Raw genomic sequence first — 22,511 nt, forward strand, 5'->3', positions numbered from 1 at the left:
ATAAATTACATGAGAATCATAATGACAAGGTCAGGTAATTCATTAAGGCACATCTCACATCCCAAAATGTACCTCGCAAAAACGATATGGCAACTCCCTAAGGACAAAAACAAGCTTATTTCCCAGCTTAAAAGGGAGCATCATTCCTCCTTTTAATAAAAATCATAAAACATGTTCAGCATTTAACTACCCTGCCGCAGAAATGTTTATATATTAAGCAACTTCACAGAGCATTGCCTGTCATTTCTTGAAGTTCGAGATTGATTACAATAATGCAAAAAAAAACAGTCATTACAGTATTAATTTGAGAGACAGTATGCACCATGGCTAAAACTGTGCAATCTGAGCATTATTTTACTTTACATTCAAAAAATATGTCTGCAATAGTTTTGAAAAAATTTGAATTGCAAATTGCTTTTGAAAGATAAATCAATCCATCAAAACTGTTAAAACATTTTCTCACAAAAATGTTTTCTAGTTTGAAAAACAATTGTAGAAGATAAATCATAAAAACATTTTCTCTAAAAGTCAGCAAAATTGTGTTTAAGTCTGTAGGTTCTGTTTCTGACCCTTAAATGCAATTAGCAATCAAACAAATAAGGAATATTGCAGCTCACTGTTGCTGCAATTAACCATTTACCGTTCCCTGCAGTTTACACATATTTCCGCAGAGCACAAGCTACAGCTTTGCACACCTTTACAGAAATATGCCTGAGAAAATGAGATGTGAAAATGTGATAAAAATCTGATAATACCTTTCAACTGGATTAGTGTAAAAGTACGTTTTTAGCACCTTTCACACACAAAAACATGTTTACAGAAGTAGTGGTTCGCTTTTCCTGTAATTTAAAAAAGGTTTGATGTACCAAGAGCCAAAACATTGTGTATTTACAAAATCTATTTGCTTTACAACATGCATTGTAAATTCATTAGCGGCTGTACAAAAGAAATAAATAAAATCACTTTTGTCATTCCAAAAGGCAGAGGAATGTCCTGCATGCATGGTCTAACCACATCTATCCAAGTCAATGTGCACCAACTGATGGGAAAATCTAAATGGAGTGTTTTAAACTTGTAGCATGCTTAAGCATTCTTATCTATACACATTAAAAGCTTATTAAATTCATTGAGAACAGTTGTACTAATGATCCCTGGGGTGACCATGATCCCTGGGGTGACCAACAGCCATTTGTGTACAACAAATCCTACAAACTCACGCATTCGCACATACGAAACTAACAGATAAGACAAAACATTGCTGCAATGTTGAAGAGCCACTCCAACAAACAAAAAAAGCTGGTATTCGAATAGCTGGTGACTTTCATATGCACATTTAAAATTAGAAATTATGAAAAAAAAAAAATATAGAACAGTCTTGATATGTATGAAAAGGTGACAAAATATTTACAACGTTGATCACTTGATACAAAATAAACAAAAACAATTCCAAATCAGAACTGGAGCCTTGACAAAATTTGCTTCCGTAACCTATAAATAACACTAATGCCCATAATACGTTTTTTTTTTTCCTTTTTGCTTTCTATAAAAAAAAAGAAAAATCAACTCTATACAAAAGTTAAAAAATACCCATATAAAAAAGGAACATTACATAGTTAAGAACTAACTAACTGATCTAATTGGGTGAGTGGAAATGAGAGGTCTGCCACTGGAGACAAATCCAGGTGGATGCCATGGATAACCCTACAGGGGGATTAAACAAAAGCAATCACCAGGTTTCTTTCATGTCTTCTGGGAGTTGTGGAGGAAGTGTGTCTGGAAGGTGTGCGGCCACTTGTGTGGACGCCAGTTTTTTGGAACTGCAGCAGGGCTTGAAGAGTCGAGGATCAATAATCACCTCTCCAAACCGCCCCTTATAGACAATCCCACAGCACACCTTTTGCCTAAAGGGGGGGGGCAGATGAAAGACGATCTGTAGTGTTATTCGTCATATTAAAAAGACACAAAACTGCCTAATACATTTTTCCTGTTGCGTTGTCAAACACAAAGCTGTTCAATGAAGCCTTACCTTTTCCAGTACAAACGGTCCAGGAAAGAGAAGATGGAGGGAGTCGGGCGTCTTTGTTTGGACTCTATGTCTGAGCCATCATCTGAAAGGTTGCTGTAACTGGGGGACTGTGCAGGAGATACACTGGAGGTCGTGCTGTGGGCATCGGAGTCTGCTTGCAAAAAAAATTAAAAAAAATATTTTTGGGAAATGTTTAGCTTTTGCTAAATACAAAACAGAATGAAAGTAGTCGGCCAACAGTCTTGATTCTAACTAGGGCGACAACTACCAATTATGCTTATTGATTGTTTTCTAGAAAGAAAATAGTGAAAACACCCCTAGCAATTAGCAATTTAGCCACAAGATGCTGCTAAAAGTCATTTTTAAATCAGGCTGAGAAGAAAACCACACCAAACCCAAGACTGACAGAGTGAAATTGACCGTGATATTAGGCACTTTTTGAGCATTACACCTTTACTTTAAGTCAACAAATATTCCTTGTCTGAATAGTTCCAAATCTATTGATAATACAAGACAAATCTCTCCCCAACATATTTAAACTACTTACTTTGTCTCTTTAACTTGTGAAGCTTCTTTAGCTTGCTTTTCTTCTTCCCATCACTGTTCTTGATCTTCTTGGGCTTTGTCATCTTGAAGCCTGGACCAGCTCTGGCATCCACCACCTAAGTCAGGTCAGGCAAAACATCAAGTCAGTTTAAAGCCATAACAGACAATTGGACAAATATGATTCCCACTACTGTAAGCACTTACGTGGTTCCAGTTCTTCTTGGAGCCATTAGGTAGCTTCTTCCACCTCTTCACCAGTAACACACAGGCATTGCAAATGTCTCCAACACGATCTTCTGACAGCCTTACAAAATGAATGAAATGAAAGTTTAACACACTAATGCATTCATTTGACCTTTTATTTATAGACACACACACACACACACACACACACACACACACAAAAACACACAGATTAACACATTACAAACGCACAATATAAATAAATGAATTTTTACCCAAAACAGAGCCCGAATGTCTCTTCATATCGACTGCTGTCTGTGAAGCGTGAACTGGATGACTTGGTCTTGCAGATGCAACAGCCGTCGTTACTCCGGTAGATCTTTGACTTGTGAAAGCCAAACATAATCTGTTTGTTGGTAGGGGTTATGGCAAAGATCTGAAAAACGTAAAACAAAGATCGGTAATTGTCCCGACAATAAGCACCGTAGATGTCTGCAGACCGTTGTGCATTCTACTGCCGAAAAGGGGGCGGTCCCTACACGCACACAGTTATAACCAAGCCACTCTTAAAACATTATTTTAACATATCCTGTATGAAATTCATTCAAGGTAGCAGTACATTACATATATAGCTAGTGCACCATCAATTGAAAAAGTATAACTAACTTTAGCTAAAGCAACAGCATCCAGGCATCTTAAGGAATTTAAAAGCCAAGTTACGCGAACACCAAAACAAACAAAAACTGACATTACACTAACGTTATAACCTGGTGTTATTGGTTGTGTTAAATACACAAAACATAATGACCGGTTATGTGACATTTGATGCTGGATCAACTGATGATGCGGGCTCATAAACTTTCAAACACTCCGAATCCACACAGCATTGGCTACGTTAACGTTAGGTGAATCACAGAAACCTTAGACCGCGCACAACACAGCGTTTTACTATCGTTCTGAAAATTGGTCAATACGTTTGTAATTTTGCTAATTTCCTAGCACAAAGAGAATGACAATAGTTGATGTTAGACATTGTTTAGCCGTGAATTTGTTTGCAGCGAAAAACTCGAAACAAAAAGCGGGCGGCAGCGCTTTCTGAAGTGAAGAAACAAAAAGCTACCCGGGCTATTCGCTGAATTATGTGTAACGTTAACACGCCTGTCTAAATAACACACCATCATCAACCTTGTGCAATTCATGTATGTTGTTAATATTCTGATAAAATACAAAAAGTTGCGATGAACCCATCCTTCCCTTTAAATTCAAACTTTTGCCCGCTAGAGCGCCAAATACGGTTCATTGTTGTTAGCTGTTAGCATGCTAGCTAGCCGACTTTGCTACCATTACCACGCCACGCTCTCGTTCACTTCCACGTTATCCCATTGTCGAGTCGGTTAGTCTTTGCACATTTAACGTTAGCTTGCAACAACTGGAAGCGAACACGTCAGGTTACAACTACACCATTACAATCAGTCTCTTCACACACAACAAAACAGTCAAATTCAACAAATGTAATTTCTGTACAAGAGAAATAACAGTGCACTTACTGAACAAAAACTTTGAATCTTCACCGTATTCCTTTCTCACACTGCGCATGCTCTTACTACTACTGCATACAGCTGTCATTAGAATATCATTAGCATAAAAAGCCGGAATGAAAGGGCTGAGCGTACAATGACCATATAAGGAGTGCAGCCGTTGAGTTTGAACCTGGATTCAACCAATCGCTGCTATCCTCGCGTACTCTTCACAAGACATGAATGATGGGAGGCGTAGTGAACTAGCGGGAATTCACTTTGCCGTCACAGTTGACGGCCTTCTTTTAAACTCAAAATCCCATAAACCACCTGGCTTAATGCTTTAAAGAAAAACAGCTATTTGACATGGCGCGAACAAGTTTGTTTACATTTTCTCAGCTGAGGAAGTACATTGATTCAGATAGCAGATAATATAACAAATAAATCACTGTTGTGTTTCTTTTCAACTGATTTATTTGACACAAAAGTCAGTTTCAGTTTTATAATATTATGGGATATTTTGTATATATTTTGTATAAGTAAAGCAAAAGTTGTCCAAAATATAAATTTGACTTAGGGCTTCAACTGACAATTATTTTCATTATCGATTCATCTGCATATTATTATCATCATTAAATGAATAATTTAGTTTAGGATTTTTGTTTTTTTTTAAATCACAATTTCCCAAAGCCCAATTTCTTGTTTTGTCTAGTCTAGCATTGCCAGACCTATCTCCGCAACGTTGTAAGCCAATAGGTATTCAGTTAACTATCACTGAAGACAGCAACTATCTGCATTTAATTGCTGAAACCAGTGGCTTTTTTGACTACATTTTCTCAGCTGGAAAGCACATATAGCAAATAATATACCTCTATTAATAAAAAAAAAATTGGTTGACTGTAATACAATTAAATCCAGGTTAACGCATTACAGATGCTTTATTCTTAATATATTTTTACACTGTACACTGTTGCTCACTTAGTAAACACTACATTACACAGCTATGTCAACAAATGTACAACAGTATTGGAAAACAAAAATATATATCTCCCAAGATGCTCATGTGTGGGTATTACACAGACGAGTACAACAGTCATTCCAGACGTTGTTGGCACAGAAAAGAAGTCCTTCACATATTAAATCTCTTGTTCTGCACAGTAAAGTTCAAAGTATGTAACTGAGGAGGGCCCGGTTACACCTCAAGACACCCCGGTATGGAGTTTGTAGAGGGGTTGAATTTTCTGTTGTGGATATTGCATAGCAAGAAACCATGATGACAAAATCAGGAGTGGGAAAGAGCTGTCCTTTTTGCTTCTCACATGGGAAGCAGGAGATCATCCTTTATCACGAGAAGTCTACACAGGTCATCACACTGTTTTTATTCAGAGAAGAGGGCAGATGTAGTGTAAGGGCTGGGATGATGATAGAAAAAAGGGCTGGCTGTAGGTATTTACATGAAGCCTTCCATTGTGATCTACTTTACACAGAAAGCTGGGTCAAGCATTTCTTAGAGGACTTGTATCTGGAACACAAGCTAAAGATGGGGTATTTTCCTTTATCCAACTGAATATACTGTCCATCACTAGAAACAGGGTTAAGCCACACTGTCTTATTATCATGCAAAAATGATCATTTTCTCTGCTTAAGGTATTCCATGTAAAAGACCTGCACACTAGTACATTTCTCAGTGAAAGGCCCAAATCTAACAGCCGTTTTATTTCTATGTAGGTGAGACTTTTTCCACACTACAAACCTCCTGTCATATACATACTTATGAAGCATACTTCTACATCATTTGCTTTAAGCTCTGCGTAATGACATTGGAATCTGAGTTGACAACAGAGCAAGCAACTTGACTGATTTAGTAAAATAATACTGTTTTTCTCTGAAAATATATTAACAGTTTTGATCCTCGCTTTCCCTTAAATATAACCATTGTCAGCAGTTCATGATAACAATGAAAATATTTAGTTTCAATAAAACATTATAGCACAAGTAGGTCATCATCAATAATGTGAAAATTATGGTTCATAATAGAAAACATATTTTTAACATCTAATGGCAACATCATTGAGCAAAAAAATAACAACATATCTGGAAAGGCTCATTGCACTTAATATATGGCAAATGTAACAGTAGCTTTGATATAAGCCAGAAAATGTCTTTTGTTCAAGTCTTTTCCTGCATATAAAAAGTTCAGTTATTCTTTTTAGTGGTCCCCAGTGCGTCCTGGTCAGGTACAACTGGTGGGAAGTTGGTTTGGTTTTAGATACCAACACCTTTGACAAGTGAAGCCTCCAGGGTGATGTTGAACTCCTGCAGAGTCTGTAGTACTCTGATCAGAGAGTTTACCAAAGAGCGGTCTTTCATCAATGCGATGTCTTCGTACATCTGAGCGGTGATTGGACAGTCTGCAAGCAGAGCGATCCAGTGATGCAGCAAATGGTCCCTGAGAGAAGAAGACACACGTGAAGTCAACATAACAGCTTAACACTAGAGACTGATAGCAGTTACTGCATTTAGCAATTTCCCAATAAAAATAATTTAAACCCGTGGCAGCGTAAAAGCTAATTTTAAAGGCAAACCACATTATACTATAGATACAAATATCTCCCTCTACTAAGGCTTGTTGAAAATGTGAAGGGCTGTAATTAACAATTATTTTAATTACTGATTAATTTAAATTCTTTCAATTAATTAATTAAATGTTTTGTCTATCAAATGTCATCACCATGTCCCCGAGCCCAAGGTGATGTTTTCAAAGTACTTGTTTTGTCCACAGTCAAAAACAATGACACATAGAAAACAGAAAGAAAACAAATCCTTACATTTGAGAAGCTAAAACGATTGAAAGTTTAGCACTTCTTTCTTGATAAATGACATAAACAATCTATTATCAAAATGTAGGCAATTCATTATTAGCGATTGAATAATTGATATACTAATTGTTGCAACACTACTATTTTGTACAGAGAAAAGAATAAAATCACTGCATCACTACGCACTCAAGGCACAGAAACATCCACTCTTCAAAAGGGAGAAGGAAATAAAGGAAACCAATAAAATATCAGATACTTCAAGAATCCTCAAAGGAGAGATCATTTTCACTTGACTCCTTGCAGGTCAGGATGAAGGGTCAGATACAGAGCGAAGCATCCACAAATGTTAGGGAGTTAGCGTCTTTTATTTTTTTTTGTTAGCTTGTAACTGGCAGTGGCTGACAGCGATGTCGGCTATGCGCTGGAGGATTCAGGTTTCCTTGCTGGCTTTTGCATATTAAACAACGGTTGGTTTAAAGATTAGTGACGTACCTAATCAAACTTGCCTGTGACACGTTTGAAACTCAGATTTAAGGGAAGTGTGCAGACATCTCCTCCTTCAGGAGAAGAAGGTGCAAACACCTCTCTTTGCACAGTTACAAGTGAGTATGATCAAAGCCAGACATTTTAGGTGACATAAACATAAAAACACATTTTTGAGGGGAGGGGGACTTTAAGTATGTTGAGGATGGGAACCACTTTAATACTACACACGTTTCATCGCATTCCCTCTGAAGTCTGAACATCCTTAAAGGGGAACTATACAGTTTTTTTAGCTTCGGAGTCATTGGAATGGTTATATGACTTTTTTTTGGGTTGAATGGTGGTCGTCTTGCTTCCCCCTAGCACCTGTGAGCGGAAAAAACACCCTTGCAACTTTTGGTTGGTGAGCCGCCGCCTCAGTGTCAGGATGTATCGCATGATATCAGGTCTCGCGATGTAACAAATTACTTCACGGCACTGCACACATACGCCCATTCAGGAACCGGCTAGCAAGAACAAGGTAGCGATGGAGATTTTCACACTATCGTCATGGCTGAGCCAGTAAAAAAGAAGCAGAAAGATAGGAAAGCATTGTCGGAGGAACAGAGAAAGAGGAAACGGTAGACTGACCGAGCAAGTTTTTACACAGTGTTGCCAAATATCTATTGCAAAGCCATAGGGAAGCTCTATAGAGAAACCTGCGAGCAAAAAGCGCCCCTTTAAACAAGTGTTTAACATGTTCACTACAGTACATGTAAATGTGTGTCTGGAGGTTAGGGAGTGCTGCCTGCCTACCTTGCACCCAGACAGACGAGCATCTGGAACTTCCCGTCCTTGCCGATGTTTCTGGACGTGTTGTTGATGGCGCGCATGAAGCGGCAGAAGTGGCGTACTCTGGTTTGCCAGTTTTCATCTGGCGTCACCTCTCGCTGCTCCGCACTTTCAAAATAAACTTGTGACTTTTCTGTTTAAGCAAAAAAAATGATAAATAAAATATAAATCAGTTAACAATTGATTACACAGTAATATGAAGGTCTGTTTGAAGGGATACTTGATAGGCAAAACATTAAAGGTCCCAATACATGGTGCTCTTTGGATGCTTTTATATAGACCTTAGTGGTCCCCTGATACTGTATCTGAAGTCTCTTTCCCGAAATTCAGCCTTGGTGCAGAATTACAGCCACTAGAGCCAGTCCCACAATGAGCTTTCCTTAATATGTGCCATTTCTAGGTCTAGGTCTAGGACCAACTGCCACTTTGCTCGTTTGAAAGCCATGATGTCTCTCTCTCATGGGTGGGCCAAATTCTCTGGGCAGGCAAAGCAGAGAAAGGGGAGGTAACCTTGCTCCTCATGACCTCATAAGGAGAAGATTCCAGATCGGCCCATCTGAGCTTTCATTTTCTCAAAGGCAGAGCAGGATACCCAGGGCTCGGTTTACACCTATCGCCATTTCTAGCCACTGGGGGACCATAGGCAAGCTGGGGGAACGCATATTAATGTTAAAAAACCTCATAAAGTGAAATTTTCATGCCATGGGACCTTTTAAGTATTTGTGTGAAATATCACTTTAAGGGCACAAGTAATATACATAAGGGAGTAATAATATAAAGTCTTTACCCAAGAAGTCCCAGATGAAGACATTCTTAAAGAGTCGGGGTGATTTAAATCCGTGCTGGAAAACTTGCTCCAGAGCCCAGACGAGGCCGTATTCCCCACAGAGGAGAAGGGTCAGACTGCCTCTCTGTGCAAAAACAACAGGAAAACTGATTATAAGGCTGTTTTTTTTAATTTTTTAACAAATGACAATTAAATGGAGCGCTTTCTAGATCGAGTTATGTCCATTAAAATAACAACTTTAATAACAGTCTCCCTACATTGTTCTGTCAGTACTGTAAAGAGGTGGTGTAAAGCGTGAAGGGAATTTCCCTGTAAAAAATCCTTTGTACTTTGACTACACAATGAATGCCTCTTAAAACCTGTAATCAACAGTTAAGTTACAATATGCATCTCCTCTGAATTATAATTATCAACCCATGTACCTTAATAAGTAATAATTATTAGTGTTGGTGATTATATTTATATTTGTGCCTTTATGACAGACAAAATAATTCCAGGCCAGAAAAGAATGATCAAGTATAATGTCAACTTCTGAGAAACAGCAAACATTCTCCTTTTATATGTTTTAACAATGTGAATTACACCACATAGCCCACAGTTACTGAGGGGCTTTGGGACCACCAGAGCAGAAAGCTGCTTTTCTTAGAATAGAACTACATGTTGGGGCCCGTCTAGACTGCCGTCTCTCACCTCCTTCTCCGGCTTGTGGAAGTGCTTCACGATCCCATTGATGGCCTCTCCCACTCCCTCCTGGATCTGACCTGTGTTTAACTCTGGATGAGAAGAAAAAGTGCAAGATTGTGTGAGACAATACAATATTATTTATATATATATATATATATATTTTGTCATTGTGTTTGAATTTTTGCTGGTGAAGGTATTGAGAACAAGTCCCATGCTTAAGATAACAGTTGAATCTCAAATTGGAGACACATATTAACGCTTAGCTGATACAGATGACTTATGGTTGTGAAGTTGAGTAACTTACTTGGTTTGCTGCTTGGCGAGATGGTAACAAACCTCCTCATCATCCCAGGGGACTGCTGCATCGGGGGTGTGCGGCACATCCGTTCATCATTCTCTGTGCTGGGGGTCATCAGCTCTCCCACCAGGATCCTCTCCAAACTGCCGTCATCCACGCCCTTCCCCAGCCACCGGCCACACGGAAACCTACGCAACAAATGCATTGTTTTCATTATTTTTGAGAACCGTACTACAGGAGGCACATTTCTCTCAAAAGAGACGCTTACTTGTAAGTATGCCCCGTGATCTCGTTCCGGACCACAACACACTCTACAAGCCACTTTGCATAGAGCCCCGTGTTATCGTGACCCATCTGCACTGTGGTGAGCTTGCCCAGGTTCTGGCACTGAAAGAGAGAGAGAAACATGGATGGTGACATCAAACACCCAGAGCAAAAAAAATATATTCACAAACACAAGACATTTGCTCATATTGTTAAAGGATAATTCTGCTTTATTACAACTTGGTCTTATTTTTTATAGTTTTGGTCTATAATTGTTGTCCAACAGGAAAAGGAACGAATCATACAGATTTTTCACCAGTTTACTAAACTTCTTTGAAAGAGAAAACAATGGCAAACTGTAAAAAAGATTACTGAAACAGTTGTCAATTGTAAACTGCACATTTTCGGTGGTATAAGGTATTAATATTGACATTTCAGGTCCTCTCATTTTTAAATAATCTGGCTAAACTGTTTGCTTGTTTACAACCTGTCTGATCTTTCAACCAATCGTGTTTCTTGAATTTTAGACTTCAGTTACAAAATAAAGACCAAAGTTGTAATAAAGTGGAGTTATCATTTGTCCAAGAATAAGGACCAACCTCAAAAGTGATCTCCAGAGTATTTCTGGGGACCTGCAGGACTCCGGTCTCTGCCAGCTCACCAGAAACACACACCCAAGGGTTGGCTGTGAACATGGAGCCACCCAGCTTCTTACTGGGAACAGCCACCACGTGGTAGGGGATCACTGGGAGACAGAGGAGAGAAATGTCATAAGAAAAACTGGTAGTTTATTTACAGCGTTGTCGGGCTGTTTGGCATCAAAATAGCACTCACTGATGGTTGTAAAGACGTTGGTGAAACAGAAGTAATCCACAGCGTTAAAGGACAGGAGGTGGTAGAGAAACTGCTCCTTCTCATCATCACAGCGGAGGAAGGCGTATCGCTTGTACAGTTTTCTAAAAGGAAGATTGTTTGAGAAAAGTGTAAAAATACGTATTAATGCTTGGACCCACAACATTAAAGAATTTCCATTATTTTTAAAATAGTTAGGTTGCCCAACAGATAACCATTACTCAACAGTGTCAGCAGCATGATAGATGATAAACCAATTTTGCATAACAAAGTAAGCTACTGTTTTGTAAAAAAGTAGAACAAATGGCATGTAAGGTCACAAAGACAGACAGAAAACCCCCTGACCCACTTCAGCACTCAGATATCAATTATGAAGAAGGCTGTGAATTATTTAAACTGTGGTGGACTACAGTATGAGGCTTTGCAATTTCAAAAAAGTTAATGTATTATAAATGGGTAGATCACACGTCATCTTCATTTCATATGAGACAGACATTCCTCCACAAACACAGAAAGAAGGTCAGGATAACAAAAAAAACTGAAGTAAAAGAAGAGAAGAGGTGGTAAAAGAAACTCAGAGATCTTTAAAATGACGTAGTAATGAACTAATACTGAAATTGTGACTGTCAGCAGAATTTTGTTTAGCTCACTTTGTAAGCTCGTGCTCTGAAAGCAGCTGCTTCAGGTGTCTGGAGAGCAGCTTCTTCTCCATAGAGAGGCGAACCCAGGCTCTGGCCTTGCCCACATCTGTCTTGATCTCACTGATGTTCTGAATGTGTCTGCAAATAATCAGATCGAGATTGAGAGGTCAGAAGAGGTTCGGTGATCATACGTAAACACAAAAGCAAAGATCATTTTCATCATGTGCAAATTAAAGTAGGAGGCATCTTGTATCCAATATGTCGGTTTCACCACGACACTTTTAATAATGCAAACACAGGGCCAATAAATGTCATCTACTGACAGAAAAAATGTCTATATAGACTTTGCTTACAAACAATTAAGAAAAGCATAAAATGCAGAATGAAACCAGATAACATTGAATGCAGTTGATGCACATTTTCATGCAATTTATGGTTTAGTTTTGACAGGAGCATATATGACAAACTGAAGTATTGAGAACTTGTGGCAAAATACATCAATCAAGTACTTTTATTTAGATCAGTTCTTTCATTAAGTCTCTCAGTGGAGCCACCATGGTGATATGAAAACATGTATAGATTGTAATACACAAGTCTGTGGTCTAAAAAGATGACAAGCAAATGTTTAGGGCTGCTATTAACAATTATTTTCATTAATTGTTTATAAATCGATACATTCTGATGTTTGGTATTTTTGATTGATACATCTCACAAAATGAATTAAATAATTAATAAACAAATCATTTCAGCACTACAAATGTTATTCAAAAATGACTTATAAATATATGTGAAATATCCATATTTTTTAAATCTTAATTTTCATCATGATTCTAACTTGCCCAAACATCACCCACCCCGAGTCAAAGAAACAGCTCAGTGTGCCTCTGTAGAGGCATTTATAACCACAGACGAAGTTTAATGTCATCGCTCCGAGCCACCTTCGAGCCTTGGATGTCCAGACACATTCCCTTCCACTCCACCTGTGCCATAAGCCTCGTCTGCTAAGAGCTCCTCATGTCTCCTCCCCTACCTTCCATCCCCCTCCCTGTCTCCACCCTCACACCAAGTAACCCAGTTTTCTCCGCTCGTTATCTCTGTGGCAACAGGGGAAAACATCTACTATAATGCACTGTTAGTGTAACATCTTACCTAGAAAACACAGGGTAATGCAAATGAGTTGCCATCATCTCTAATAAAAGTTTGAGAAATTGTAATATTAACTCATAATTTTTAGTTAAAAAAAGATTGTACTGCCCGTTAAGAAAATATGATACGTTATTAAAAGTCACCAACGGAGTCTGATGGTTGATTCTGTGACAGTGTGTGTTTACGATCATGGCTACAGAAGTATGAGTGTGGAGGAGGAGTAGAGATGAGTGTTTGTGCCCTGAGCTGACCCCTCCTCTCTTTCTCAGCCAGACTGGCGGGGGGTCTGGTAATTAGGGTGGAAGTAACGTGTTGTTACACTCTGCCCCTCCAAGCCCTGACTCCTCAACTCTGGCTGGTTATGGTACATTACATTACGACGAGTAATGGCCGCCTCACAGTCACACAGTCACACAGCCACACACACACAGTCACACAGCCATACAGCCACGCACACACATGTGCACGCACACACGCACACACACACGCACACACACACACACACATGTGCAGGTGTGCTGCGAGATCACACAGGGTCACTGAAAGGCTTAGTGATTTATGCATAATTCCACTCATTTCCATCACATATCTCAGTGTCTATTATAATAAAGGCAAAAAGTGACCCCCAAAAAATGGAACCAAGCTTTTTCTGTAACGGCACCGCTACTATGGAAAGACCTGTGCTAAATCCGTGTCTTCACTGAAGTTATTTTTTTTTAATCTGGCAAACATGCATTCCCTTTGTAATTTCTGATTTCAAGTAAGTAAATATTATTGTAAGATATCGAGTTCATAATATATACAATATTGAATTTATTTGGATCTTCAACAGAAAACAGAAAAAGTGCCATTATAACTAATAAACTGTGAAGCATCACATTTATCAAGTAATACTATAAGGGCTATAAAGAAGCTCTTGTTTATCTCAAAAATGTTTTAGTCCTAACTAGGCAAGGAGTGATTTTTGTTTGTTTTGTTTTCCTCGAGACCCCGGTCTCAAGGGTGGGGGGTGAGTGAGGTTTTTGGTTCCTGTTCGATTGTATTTGTTTGTTCTGTATGTTGTGTGTTCAAAAATATAAAAATAATAAAAAATTAATCAAAATTAAAAAAAAAACAGACAAACATTTTGCCACAAACCCTCAATTTAATTGCTTCTTATGTGAGGGGAGAATTCAACCTGTTGTTGATTCAATTGCCTCATCTGAATGTGTTGAGACACAAGTGTAAGAATGCAGCCCATTATATAAATGGGCTTCATGATTTAATTTGGATAATTTAAATTATTACTCATTATCATGGGAACATCTACGTAGGTATTGTTTGACAGTCTACCACAAGGGGGCACTCTTAGTCCACCTTACTTTCTTCTGATAGTGACCAGCATCTAATACTTTTGTAAACTAGCTTTGGGTAAACTGGATGAAACTCCAGCAATGCATCCATTCATAACCCTAACCTCCATTCCTCCTCACCTCATGTCCTGGATCAGGGAGACTTTAAGAGGGGGCATAGCTGATCCACCACCATCAGATTTGCGTCTCTCTGTGTCATGAATAAAACCTGGTGTGGGAAAAAATAAATAGTGTAACTGCAACAAGATTCACTAATTTGTTAAACAGTATTGTTCATCAGCTGATTTCCGCCTTTACCTGGAGGTCCCAAACCACCTGGAGTTGCATTTTTCTTCTCTTTGCTCTCCTGATAATGCAGCAGGTGTGACCACAATGCAGATTTACCCTGAAAACATACACTGGTGTCATTATTTGCACTGAGACCACACTGTATGTTCACCAGCTGTAGAGGATTGGTTTTGTAAAAAAAAAAAGTGTACATTTTTAGTGTTTGTTGTCATTGTTGTTGTGTTTTTTAATACTCAGTGACCAGTGTACCAACGTAATTTCGTTGTAATACTGTCAGACAGTGGTGCAATGACAATAAAGCCTCTTATGTCTTATTTGAAATGTTGATGTTGTTTTTTTCCTGACCTGTTTGACCTGCAGCCCGTGGCTCCAGATCCTCTCCAGCAGGTCACAGAGGCTCGCTATCAGAGTATTCTCCTCAACACCGGTGATGCTGACCTCTCCGTGACCCAACTCCACGGCCTCCCGACCCATCTTTTCTACCAGCATACGCTTGGTCTGCAGAGAAACACACACACACACACACACTGTTGTTCTGATGACTGAGACATCAAACTAATAATACTGGAATTTTATTTTGCGATCTGTTTACCAACTTCAGACTAGCAAATCCTGATATTATTTTTTGTGCAGTAGGAAAACAAACAGAGGACTAATCTATATTAACACAAAGCCTTCATTTGGTTTTGCAATGTTTTCCTGTTTTATTGTTATTTCAGTGAATCATCCTCATTATAATCTCCTTACTGTTGCTAAAAAGGATAAAATATAAACTTAATTGGAAGTCGCTTTGCATAAGTGTCAGCTACATGACATCTAATGTAATATAAGGCTCAACACTTGTGTGCACACTTGCATGGTGGCCTAAAGATTAAAGAAGCGAGCGTGGGACCAGGAGGTCGCCGGTTCAATCCCCAAATCAACAGGATAAAATCTGGGTGGGGAAAGTGAAAAACCCAAACTGCTCCAGTAGAACTGCTTAGTTGCCAGTTTCCAGGTATGAATATGTAACTGTGTGAATGTGACAGGTTGCTGTTGCAAATGAAAATTAGTTCTCAATTGACCTACCTGCATAAAAAAAAAATATATATATATATATATATATATATATATATATATATATATATATATATATATATACACAAACCTTGTTCCTGCACTCCTTCAGCAGGCCTTCAACAAATTTCCAGTTAGTCTGAGCGATGACAGAAGGTGACAGGTTGGACAGTTTGGGCTGTCTGATGGTCGTGCCCAGGTTCCTGGCTTCCTGGATGTACTTCTAGTAAAAAACAAGAGAGAGTTCAGTCAGCTAACCACAAAAGGAAACCGAGAAACAGTCAGTCATCATTAGTGACTGTTACTACAGCTATACTATTACTGTGATAAACATGCAGACTTCAGCCTTCAGATATTGAAGCAGTACCCCATATAAGCAGTGAAACTCACAAAAATGAAATAGTGAAAAATATGAAATATAAAATAATCAAAAAAGAACTGAATTGAAAGATTAGCTTTTAGAATTTTGACTTTTTGTTTTGTTCTTTAAAAACACACTTGATTTAATAAAAATAAAAAATTAATAATATAATATTAGGAGCGTCAGTTGACACTAAGCCAACGTGTTCTTTACTTTGAAATCAAAGTGTGACTGGTCAATAAGAGGTCATGCTAACATGACACTGTGCAGCTTCATTTATCTTGCTTGTATTGTCTTGTTAGGCACTTTGTAACATTTGTTATGAAAAGTGCTATATAAATAAATGTATTATTATTATTATTATTATTCAATGTACAGTTATTGTACAACAGCTAAATGTTCAGAAAACTGTAAACAGTGACTAATAAATACAATAGTGATGAACATTTCAAATATTTACAATAAATAAAATGATTCAGGTCTAAAACAAAACATGTTAGTAATTCAGAAACAAATTATAATTATTTTTAGATTATTAGAAATTATATTATACTGATGGCATCATTTCATTTTTATGAGTTTCCAAACATGACGTGCTCTAGAAAGTGACATACATCATCAGATAAAGCTCAGCTGCTGGTAAGCTAAGATAAGATAAGATACACCTTTATTGATCTCCCCAGCGGGGAAATTCGGTTGTTGCAGCAGCACAACAGAAACAACATTGAAATACAAATAAGCATTGAGAGTAACAGAAATAAATAATAAGTGGTACATAAACTAAAATTGAATACATTTCAAAATAGAAACTATAAACTATACAGAGCATTGGAGACTGATGACATGATACATTAAATGGTGCTGATAATGTGACCGTGGTGTGATTAATAGCAGCAAAGTCTTAATATAACAGAATGGGTCAATGTAACATATTAACATAACATAGTATAATATGGTACATTATGAAATAGTGAGTGAAATTAGACATAGTATATGGTGCAGTAGTGTAATAATAGAGCATAGAATAACACAATATAATATATAGTATAGCACGACAACATAACAGTATAAAGTAGAAGTATAGTATTGTGCAGCAATATAACATAGAATATAGTAGAACTTAGTGTAAGATATAACTTAATATGTCATATGATACAGCAACATAACGCAAAATAGTATATCAATATAATATGGTGGTGAAGGTAACAGAGGGAAGGGAAAGACCACATGGGTGGACAGGTTCATGTGGCCCCAGTGCGAAACCTAAAGGCCTTACAAACTACCAACACATACCACGTCCACAGTCACCGACTTTAGACAGGGCTCAAAGGACTGCGAGAGCCAGTAGTAGTCAAGAAACAGCAGGAGCTGCAGCTCCGGAAACAAACACTCTACATGCTGAGAGTAATGTGAGTGTAAGTACAAGAGAGGTGGAGAAAAGAGACAGTGACAAGAAGTGTGAGAGGAAGGTGGGAGAGCAGACAAGATGGTGAGAGCGAAGTCAAAATAAAGCAAACAGGTCATGCAAAACGAACAAAGACAACGGAGCACAGGCAGTCAATCTATATGAATATGAGCTGAGAGAAGAGATCACCGTGGCGACCCCTCACCTCTCTCTGGTCGTTGTCTAAGTAAAGGTGCTCCGTGTGCTGCTTCTGTCGATCCCTCCTCCTCCACTGGGCGGGAGCACTCCTCTTGGCCCACCTGTAACACAAAACAACACACCTTTCATCAACTTTATAGAGAAACATCGCAAAACAGCTGTCAAGCTTAGATTTAATATAGACGTCAAAGGTTAATTTATGATAAATACAAATTACAGTACAATTTTTGATATGAGAGTATTGTGAAATACTCACTTGTTGCTGGTGGGCCCAGTGGAGAGCACATCAGACTGCAGTCGGGGGAAGAAGCCCTGCTCGTAGCGTCCCTGGCCGATCTTCATGTCCAGCAGGTGGGGGTGCAGGGCGGTGTGGTCGATCTTTACCATTCTCATCTCGATGGCTTTCTCTGCAGAGGAGATGGATTAGGGGTGTCGGCAGGGAGATTACAGGATGCATTCATTTTCTCATCTTGTTAATCTGCCCAAATCATTGTGCTTTCATTCTCAGTACTTGAGCTATTAGGTGTCCATGGTTGTGGGGCAAATCTAAATATTAACAATTTACAATTCATAAGATCGTCTGGTCATGAATTCTGCACGTTGTCAGGCCAAATAACCTAAATATCCCATAGTCAGAAGCTAAGTCATTTTCCTTTTTTCATCTTCTCACCAATCCTCTGACTAAGATTCTAATATTTTCTGTAGCTAATTGTGTTAGGAATCTAGAATAACTATGATGAAGAATCACTCATTTCTCTTTAAACAAATGACTGACAACAGATGAAAGAGAACAAGTTATAAGACATTTCCTCCCAAACACCCACAGAACAAAAAAGAAGTGGCAGAATAAAGGCTCAGAATAGATGTTTTCTTTTTCTTGAAAAGGAACAAGCTCAGAGTCATCCATGAATGCAGATTTAGACGGTAATTTTCTGATGCCTGATTAACAACCCACCCACACATGGGTTATGTTAACAAAATCACCCATGAGTTTAGAGAAATACAATAGACCTTAAATAGATAAAGAGAAAATGTACATATGCACAATATGAAATATGTAGCACCAAAAGGTACAGAACCAAAACATTGTCTGAAGCTTAGTACGAAGGTACAAAGCTTTGATTCTCTTTATTACCCATTCACCTGTATGCTGCAATTTCGATCACCACCATAAAGATCAGTGATAGCGCTTTCAATTGTTGCAATAACATAATGTTTACCAAGCTTTGTAAAAACTGTATGTAACGCATTAAGGATCTCCAAAGGAAGTCCATCCATCCCCTATGAGTGTACCTAACGTAACGCATTGCACACACATTCAGAAAGCTGCCACCCGGAGACAATTAAGGTAAAACGAGAGCAAATATTACGACGGTGAATCTTGTCGGTTTTTTTTCATTACATTTTGTAAGCAGGTTGTCTGCAAATAAGACAGTAATTCAGCCAGCCAGTAAACTACAGACAGCAAATCTCCAAGTCTGTCAGAAGTTTACACCTTCAAATTAACTTATAACCAAACTTAAATTAAAAGAATTTCATATGACATTTAAGGTCTTCTTTAAGGTCTTCACAAAACAAGCAAATAATTTGGCTTTACACAGGGCCATAATTAAACATTTTTTACTGTTTCAAGTTAAGATTCTATGATGAAGCTATTCATTTTCATTTTCCTAAACTTTTTTAGGTGTTTATCCTAAGATAAAGACGGTCCAGAGACCTGAGGCACATTAATACGTTTGAGTACAACATTTGGTGCTTTGAAAGCAATCCTGTGTGTTAAAAACTTTTTTTTATCTTTCTGAAATCCACAAAGCCTTCAAGGATTTTCAGGCGTGATCTTTTCTCCTTACCTGCTTCTTCAATGGTTGTGCATTTCTGGTACATTGAGGTGCGCAGTGTGGGCGTGCGGACGTTTAGCATGCGAATCTTATCCACTCGGGAGTCAAACACCCTCAGCGTGTGCTCTTTCTCCTCATCATCATGACAGAGGATCTTACTATCGATGAAAGAGGCAAACATCTGCGTCTCCAAGAAACGTGACAGGAAGGGCAGGTAGGGCTCTGGCTGGTCAGACAGGAAGGAGGCCTGCACACGCAAATTAAAGGGTGGAAGATAATGTCATATACTATGGAAAAATAATACCCTTCACTATACTATGCTACCAACGTCGGTAGCACTTTACCTTGTCAAAGTTCTGCATCTGGTCTCGATTGGTGAACCAGGACTCTTTGTCCTGGCTCGGCTGGATGACAAACACCTCGTAGTCTGCGAACATCTGGGTGAATCGGTTGGCGAAGACCTCGCGCACATGGATGTTGAACTGGTGCATCTTTAGCTCCTCATCATCACACTGAACCCGCATGTCCTTATTGCTGCTGGCATCCTCTCTCACCTCCAGCTGATGAGCGCGAGCATCCATTAAAAAGATAGAAAACAGGAAAAAGCACGTGAGAAAGAAGTCAGATGAAGAAAAGAAACAGAACAGTGTTTTCATGTTATCGTATCTGGCTGTTTTCACAGGCTGCTGATAAAGCAGCAGGGTTATGGGAAAGGAAGACATCTGTAACCCAAAGAAAACTGAAAACACGTGTTCTTTTTTTTTAGCATGTCAGTGGGTCAGCTGGACAGCTGCCAGCACTAGGGGGGCTCCAATAACACGGAGCACTACCACTGGATGCACGCATAACTGTAAACAAAGTCACAATGCAATGACACGGCCCAATGATATATGCAATCACTGATTAGTTTCCATAAATCAAATTCAGCAGAGAGTTTAGATAAGAATACTTATAAGTGAGGTCGGACCTCCTAGCTGGGACACTACACACAGACGATGAGCTAATCTGTTCATGGAAAGCTAATGCTGGCCACTAGTGCATAAGCTGATTAGGCTGCCAATACAGAGACTTTCTCTAATTAGCAGCTAATTCCCCATCTATCAGTCTTCAGAGAGAGTATTTCACTATAATGTTGGTAAGACAGTCAAACCAAATGAGCCTGCTTGTCCTCATTCTAGACAGTGTAACACAGATGCCAAGTACATCTGTTGATGTCAGTGTCTATTGACGGTTTCTGTCATCTCGGCTGTGAGAGAATGCCCAGCAGCATTACAAAGGCAACTGGAGTTGATGTTTTGAACTGATGAAGTCTCTTGGATGGATAGCAAAACAAATTCAAGACTCTTTAAGTTTGCTTAATGTGGGTGTTTGCTAACTGTTCTATAAACATGATGCTCAATACACTGATGGGAGGACAGTTACTGAGGAATCTCTACAATATTATTAGATTATTTTGGAGAAAAATGTCGGTGTACATATTAACTCCATAATTACTCAAATATGCCGAGGATCAACGTACCTTAAGGACTAAATCAAATTCACACATTTAAAACACATTTTTTTATGAAAAACAACTTCTGTTTTCTCCTTTTCTATCTTTACTGACAAAACATGTATCAAGTTCACTGTGTGGACGCAGAAGGGCTCCCCCTTTTGTTCATTGTCCCTTACTGCTATAATGACGGTAATAACGTAATGATACAATATACCTTTATACCTTTAAGTTCATGTTGTAATATTGATTATCATTACATCCCTACACCATATATAAGCTATAGTTGGATATTTAAGATATTAATTCCAGCTGAAAATGTATTTGCATTGCAATGTAGCTGCTGAATATAAGGATTTAAAAATAATATTTGCAAGGCTGATTTTATATTTAATGCATGAATTATTGAAACTATTCAACAATAATTTTTAAAAGTTGTTTTTAAGATTGAGTTCCAGGTACAACCAGGTCTAATTACAGTATATATATTTGTGCAGCCCATTTTTAAGTCATGAGATGACATCATTTCTCACCTTCGCCAGGCTGACCCCCGTCCTCTTGACCAGAGCCTGCAGTCTGGCAATAGTTTCATTCTCCCTCAGCAGGTAGGAGTTGAGAGGCGAGGCCAGGTTGCCGTTGCGCTTGTCAGAGACCACGTCAACTGATCGGAAGCCCCGGTACTTGGCCTGGCTGTCGCTGGAGTGAATATTTCCCTCTGGAGAAACACCAAACGACATGAGCACCTCTGAGATCTCCTGAATGAACTCTAGTTTGTTTGGGAACTGGGGCAACTCCTCTGGCAGTTCGATGAAGTGGTTGTCAATGTCCACAAAACACAAGTTAGCCTGTAAGAAGACAAGGAATGAGATAATTATGCATGAAAAACAAATATATGAGCCTAATGCACAAAAAACAGGCTTAACACTAACATTACCGATGCTTCTACTCCTTTAAGTCATACTGTGTAATGGTAACAAGTCTACACAGCCAACAAAGCCTATTTTTTATATCCCTTTAGATTTCACAGTTTATGTCTGACAGCACATTACACTTTCTACGCACATCTGTCTTGTAAAAATGGGAAGCAAAAACACTTGTTCCTTATGAGCAAACTGATGACAGATCTTAAAAATGCGGCCACAAGAGGGATGAAAAGAAGAAAAACTGTCCACCATGGCTTGTGTCAGCAGTACAACAAAGGCCTTACCTACGTAAAATGACAATGCTAAACCTTGCTGGTTCTGACTGTAAATAAAAACACTGACAGAGATATGGCGTGCAGGTTTGTGAGCCCAAAGAAAAATAACAATAAGAAGGGATTTATTCACTAAAATCCAGAAAATCGTTTCTCATATTTTTGCAGCGACAGAAAGAAGTAACACCTAGTAAACTGCATTAAGTGCATAGAGACGACGGTTTGATTTGCAATCTGTGTTTTAGAAGT

At 38.6% G+C, this 22,511-nt stretch overlaps 2 protein-coding genes across 4 annotated transcripts in view; both read right to left on the reverse strand.

The window, feature by feature from the left end:
- Positions 1-544: 544 nt before the first annotated feature.
- Positions 545-4,386, reverse strand: sinhcafl (SIN3-HDAC complex associated factor, like). 2 transcript variants are annotated; one of them, XM_028580316.1, is made up of 6 exons: positions 4,303-4,386; positions 3,031-3,191; positions 2,777-2,876; positions 2,574-2,688; positions 2,027-2,177; positions 545-1,901 (listed from the first exon to the last, which is right to left on the reverse strand). In XM_028580316.1, the coding sequence occupies exons 2-6, from the start codon at positions 3,156-3,158 to the stop codon at positions 1,727-1,729; spliced, it is 669 nt and encodes a 222-aa protein (XP_028436117.1). In that variant the 5' UTR covers positions 3,159-3,191; positions 4,303-4,386; the 3' UTR covers positions 545-1,726. The 2 variants fall into 2 exon arrangements, with proteins under 2 accessions (XP_028436117.1, XP_028436107.1); XM_028580306.1 differs by having other exon boundaries at positions 2,027-2,180.
- A 799-nt stretch (positions 4,387-5,185) lies between these two features.
- The window catches only part of dennd5a (DENN/MADD domain containing 5A), a 35,720-nt gene continuing 18,394 nt past the window's right edge, over positions 5,186-22,511 (reverse strand). For both annotated transcript variants that reach the window (XM_028575238.1, XM_028575229.1), the window contains 18 exons: positions 21,601-21,912; positions 19,920-20,135; positions 19,588-19,822; positions 17,994-18,144; positions 17,745-17,838; positions 15,865-15,996; positions 15,063-15,215; positions 14,727-14,814; positions 14,550-14,637; positions 11,941-12,069; positions 11,273-11,394; positions 11,038-11,183; positions 10,443-10,561; positions 10,181-10,362; positions 9,883-9,965; positions 9,193-9,316; positions 8,370-8,538; positions 5,186-6,721 (listed from right to left, as the gene is read on the reverse strand). In XM_028575238.1, coding sequence (XP_028431039.1) covers positions 6,538-6,721; positions 8,370-8,538; positions 9,193-9,316; positions 9,883-9,965; positions 10,181-10,362; positions 10,443-10,561; positions 11,038-11,183; positions 11,273-11,394; positions 11,941-12,069; positions 14,550-14,637; positions 14,727-14,814; positions 15,063-15,215; positions 15,865-15,996; positions 17,745-17,838; positions 17,994-18,144; positions 19,588-19,822; positions 19,920-20,135; positions 21,601-21,912 — 2,727 coding nt within the window. In that variant the 3' untranslated portion in view covers positions 5,186-6,537. The remainder of the gene's footprint in view (positions 6,722-8,369; positions 8,539-9,192; positions 9,317-9,882; positions 9,966-10,180; positions 10,363-10,442; positions 10,562-11,037; positions 11,184-11,272; positions 11,395-11,940; positions 12,070-14,549; positions 14,638-14,726; positions 14,815-15,062; positions 15,216-15,864; positions 15,997-17,744; positions 17,839-17,993; positions 18,145-19,587; positions 19,823-19,919; positions 20,136-21,600; positions 21,913-22,511) is intronic.

The sequence above is a fragment of the Perca flavescens genome, chromosome 1, assembly GCF_004354835.1.
Source record: "Perca flavescens isolate YP-PL-M2 chromosome 1, PFLA_1.0, whole genome shotgun sequence".
Lineage (NCBI taxonomy): Eukaryota > Metazoa > Chordata > Actinopteri > Perciformes > Percidae > Perca > Perca flavescens.

Bases quoted from the DNA above. Each gene is read 5' to 3' on its own strand.
- sinhcafl (XM_028580306.1), bottom strand. From the start codon at position 3,158: ATGTTTGGCTTTCACAAGTCAAAGATCTACCGGAGTAACGACGGCTGT. The intron at 2,877-3,030 runs GTAAAAATTCAT...TCATTTTGTAAG, and splicing joins ACATTCGGGCTCTGTTTTGG to GCTGTCAGAAGATCGTGTTG. The intron at 2,689-2,776 runs GTAAGTGCTTAC...GACCTGACTTAG, and splicing joins CCAAGAAGAACTGGAACCAC to GTGGTGGATGCCAGAGCTGG.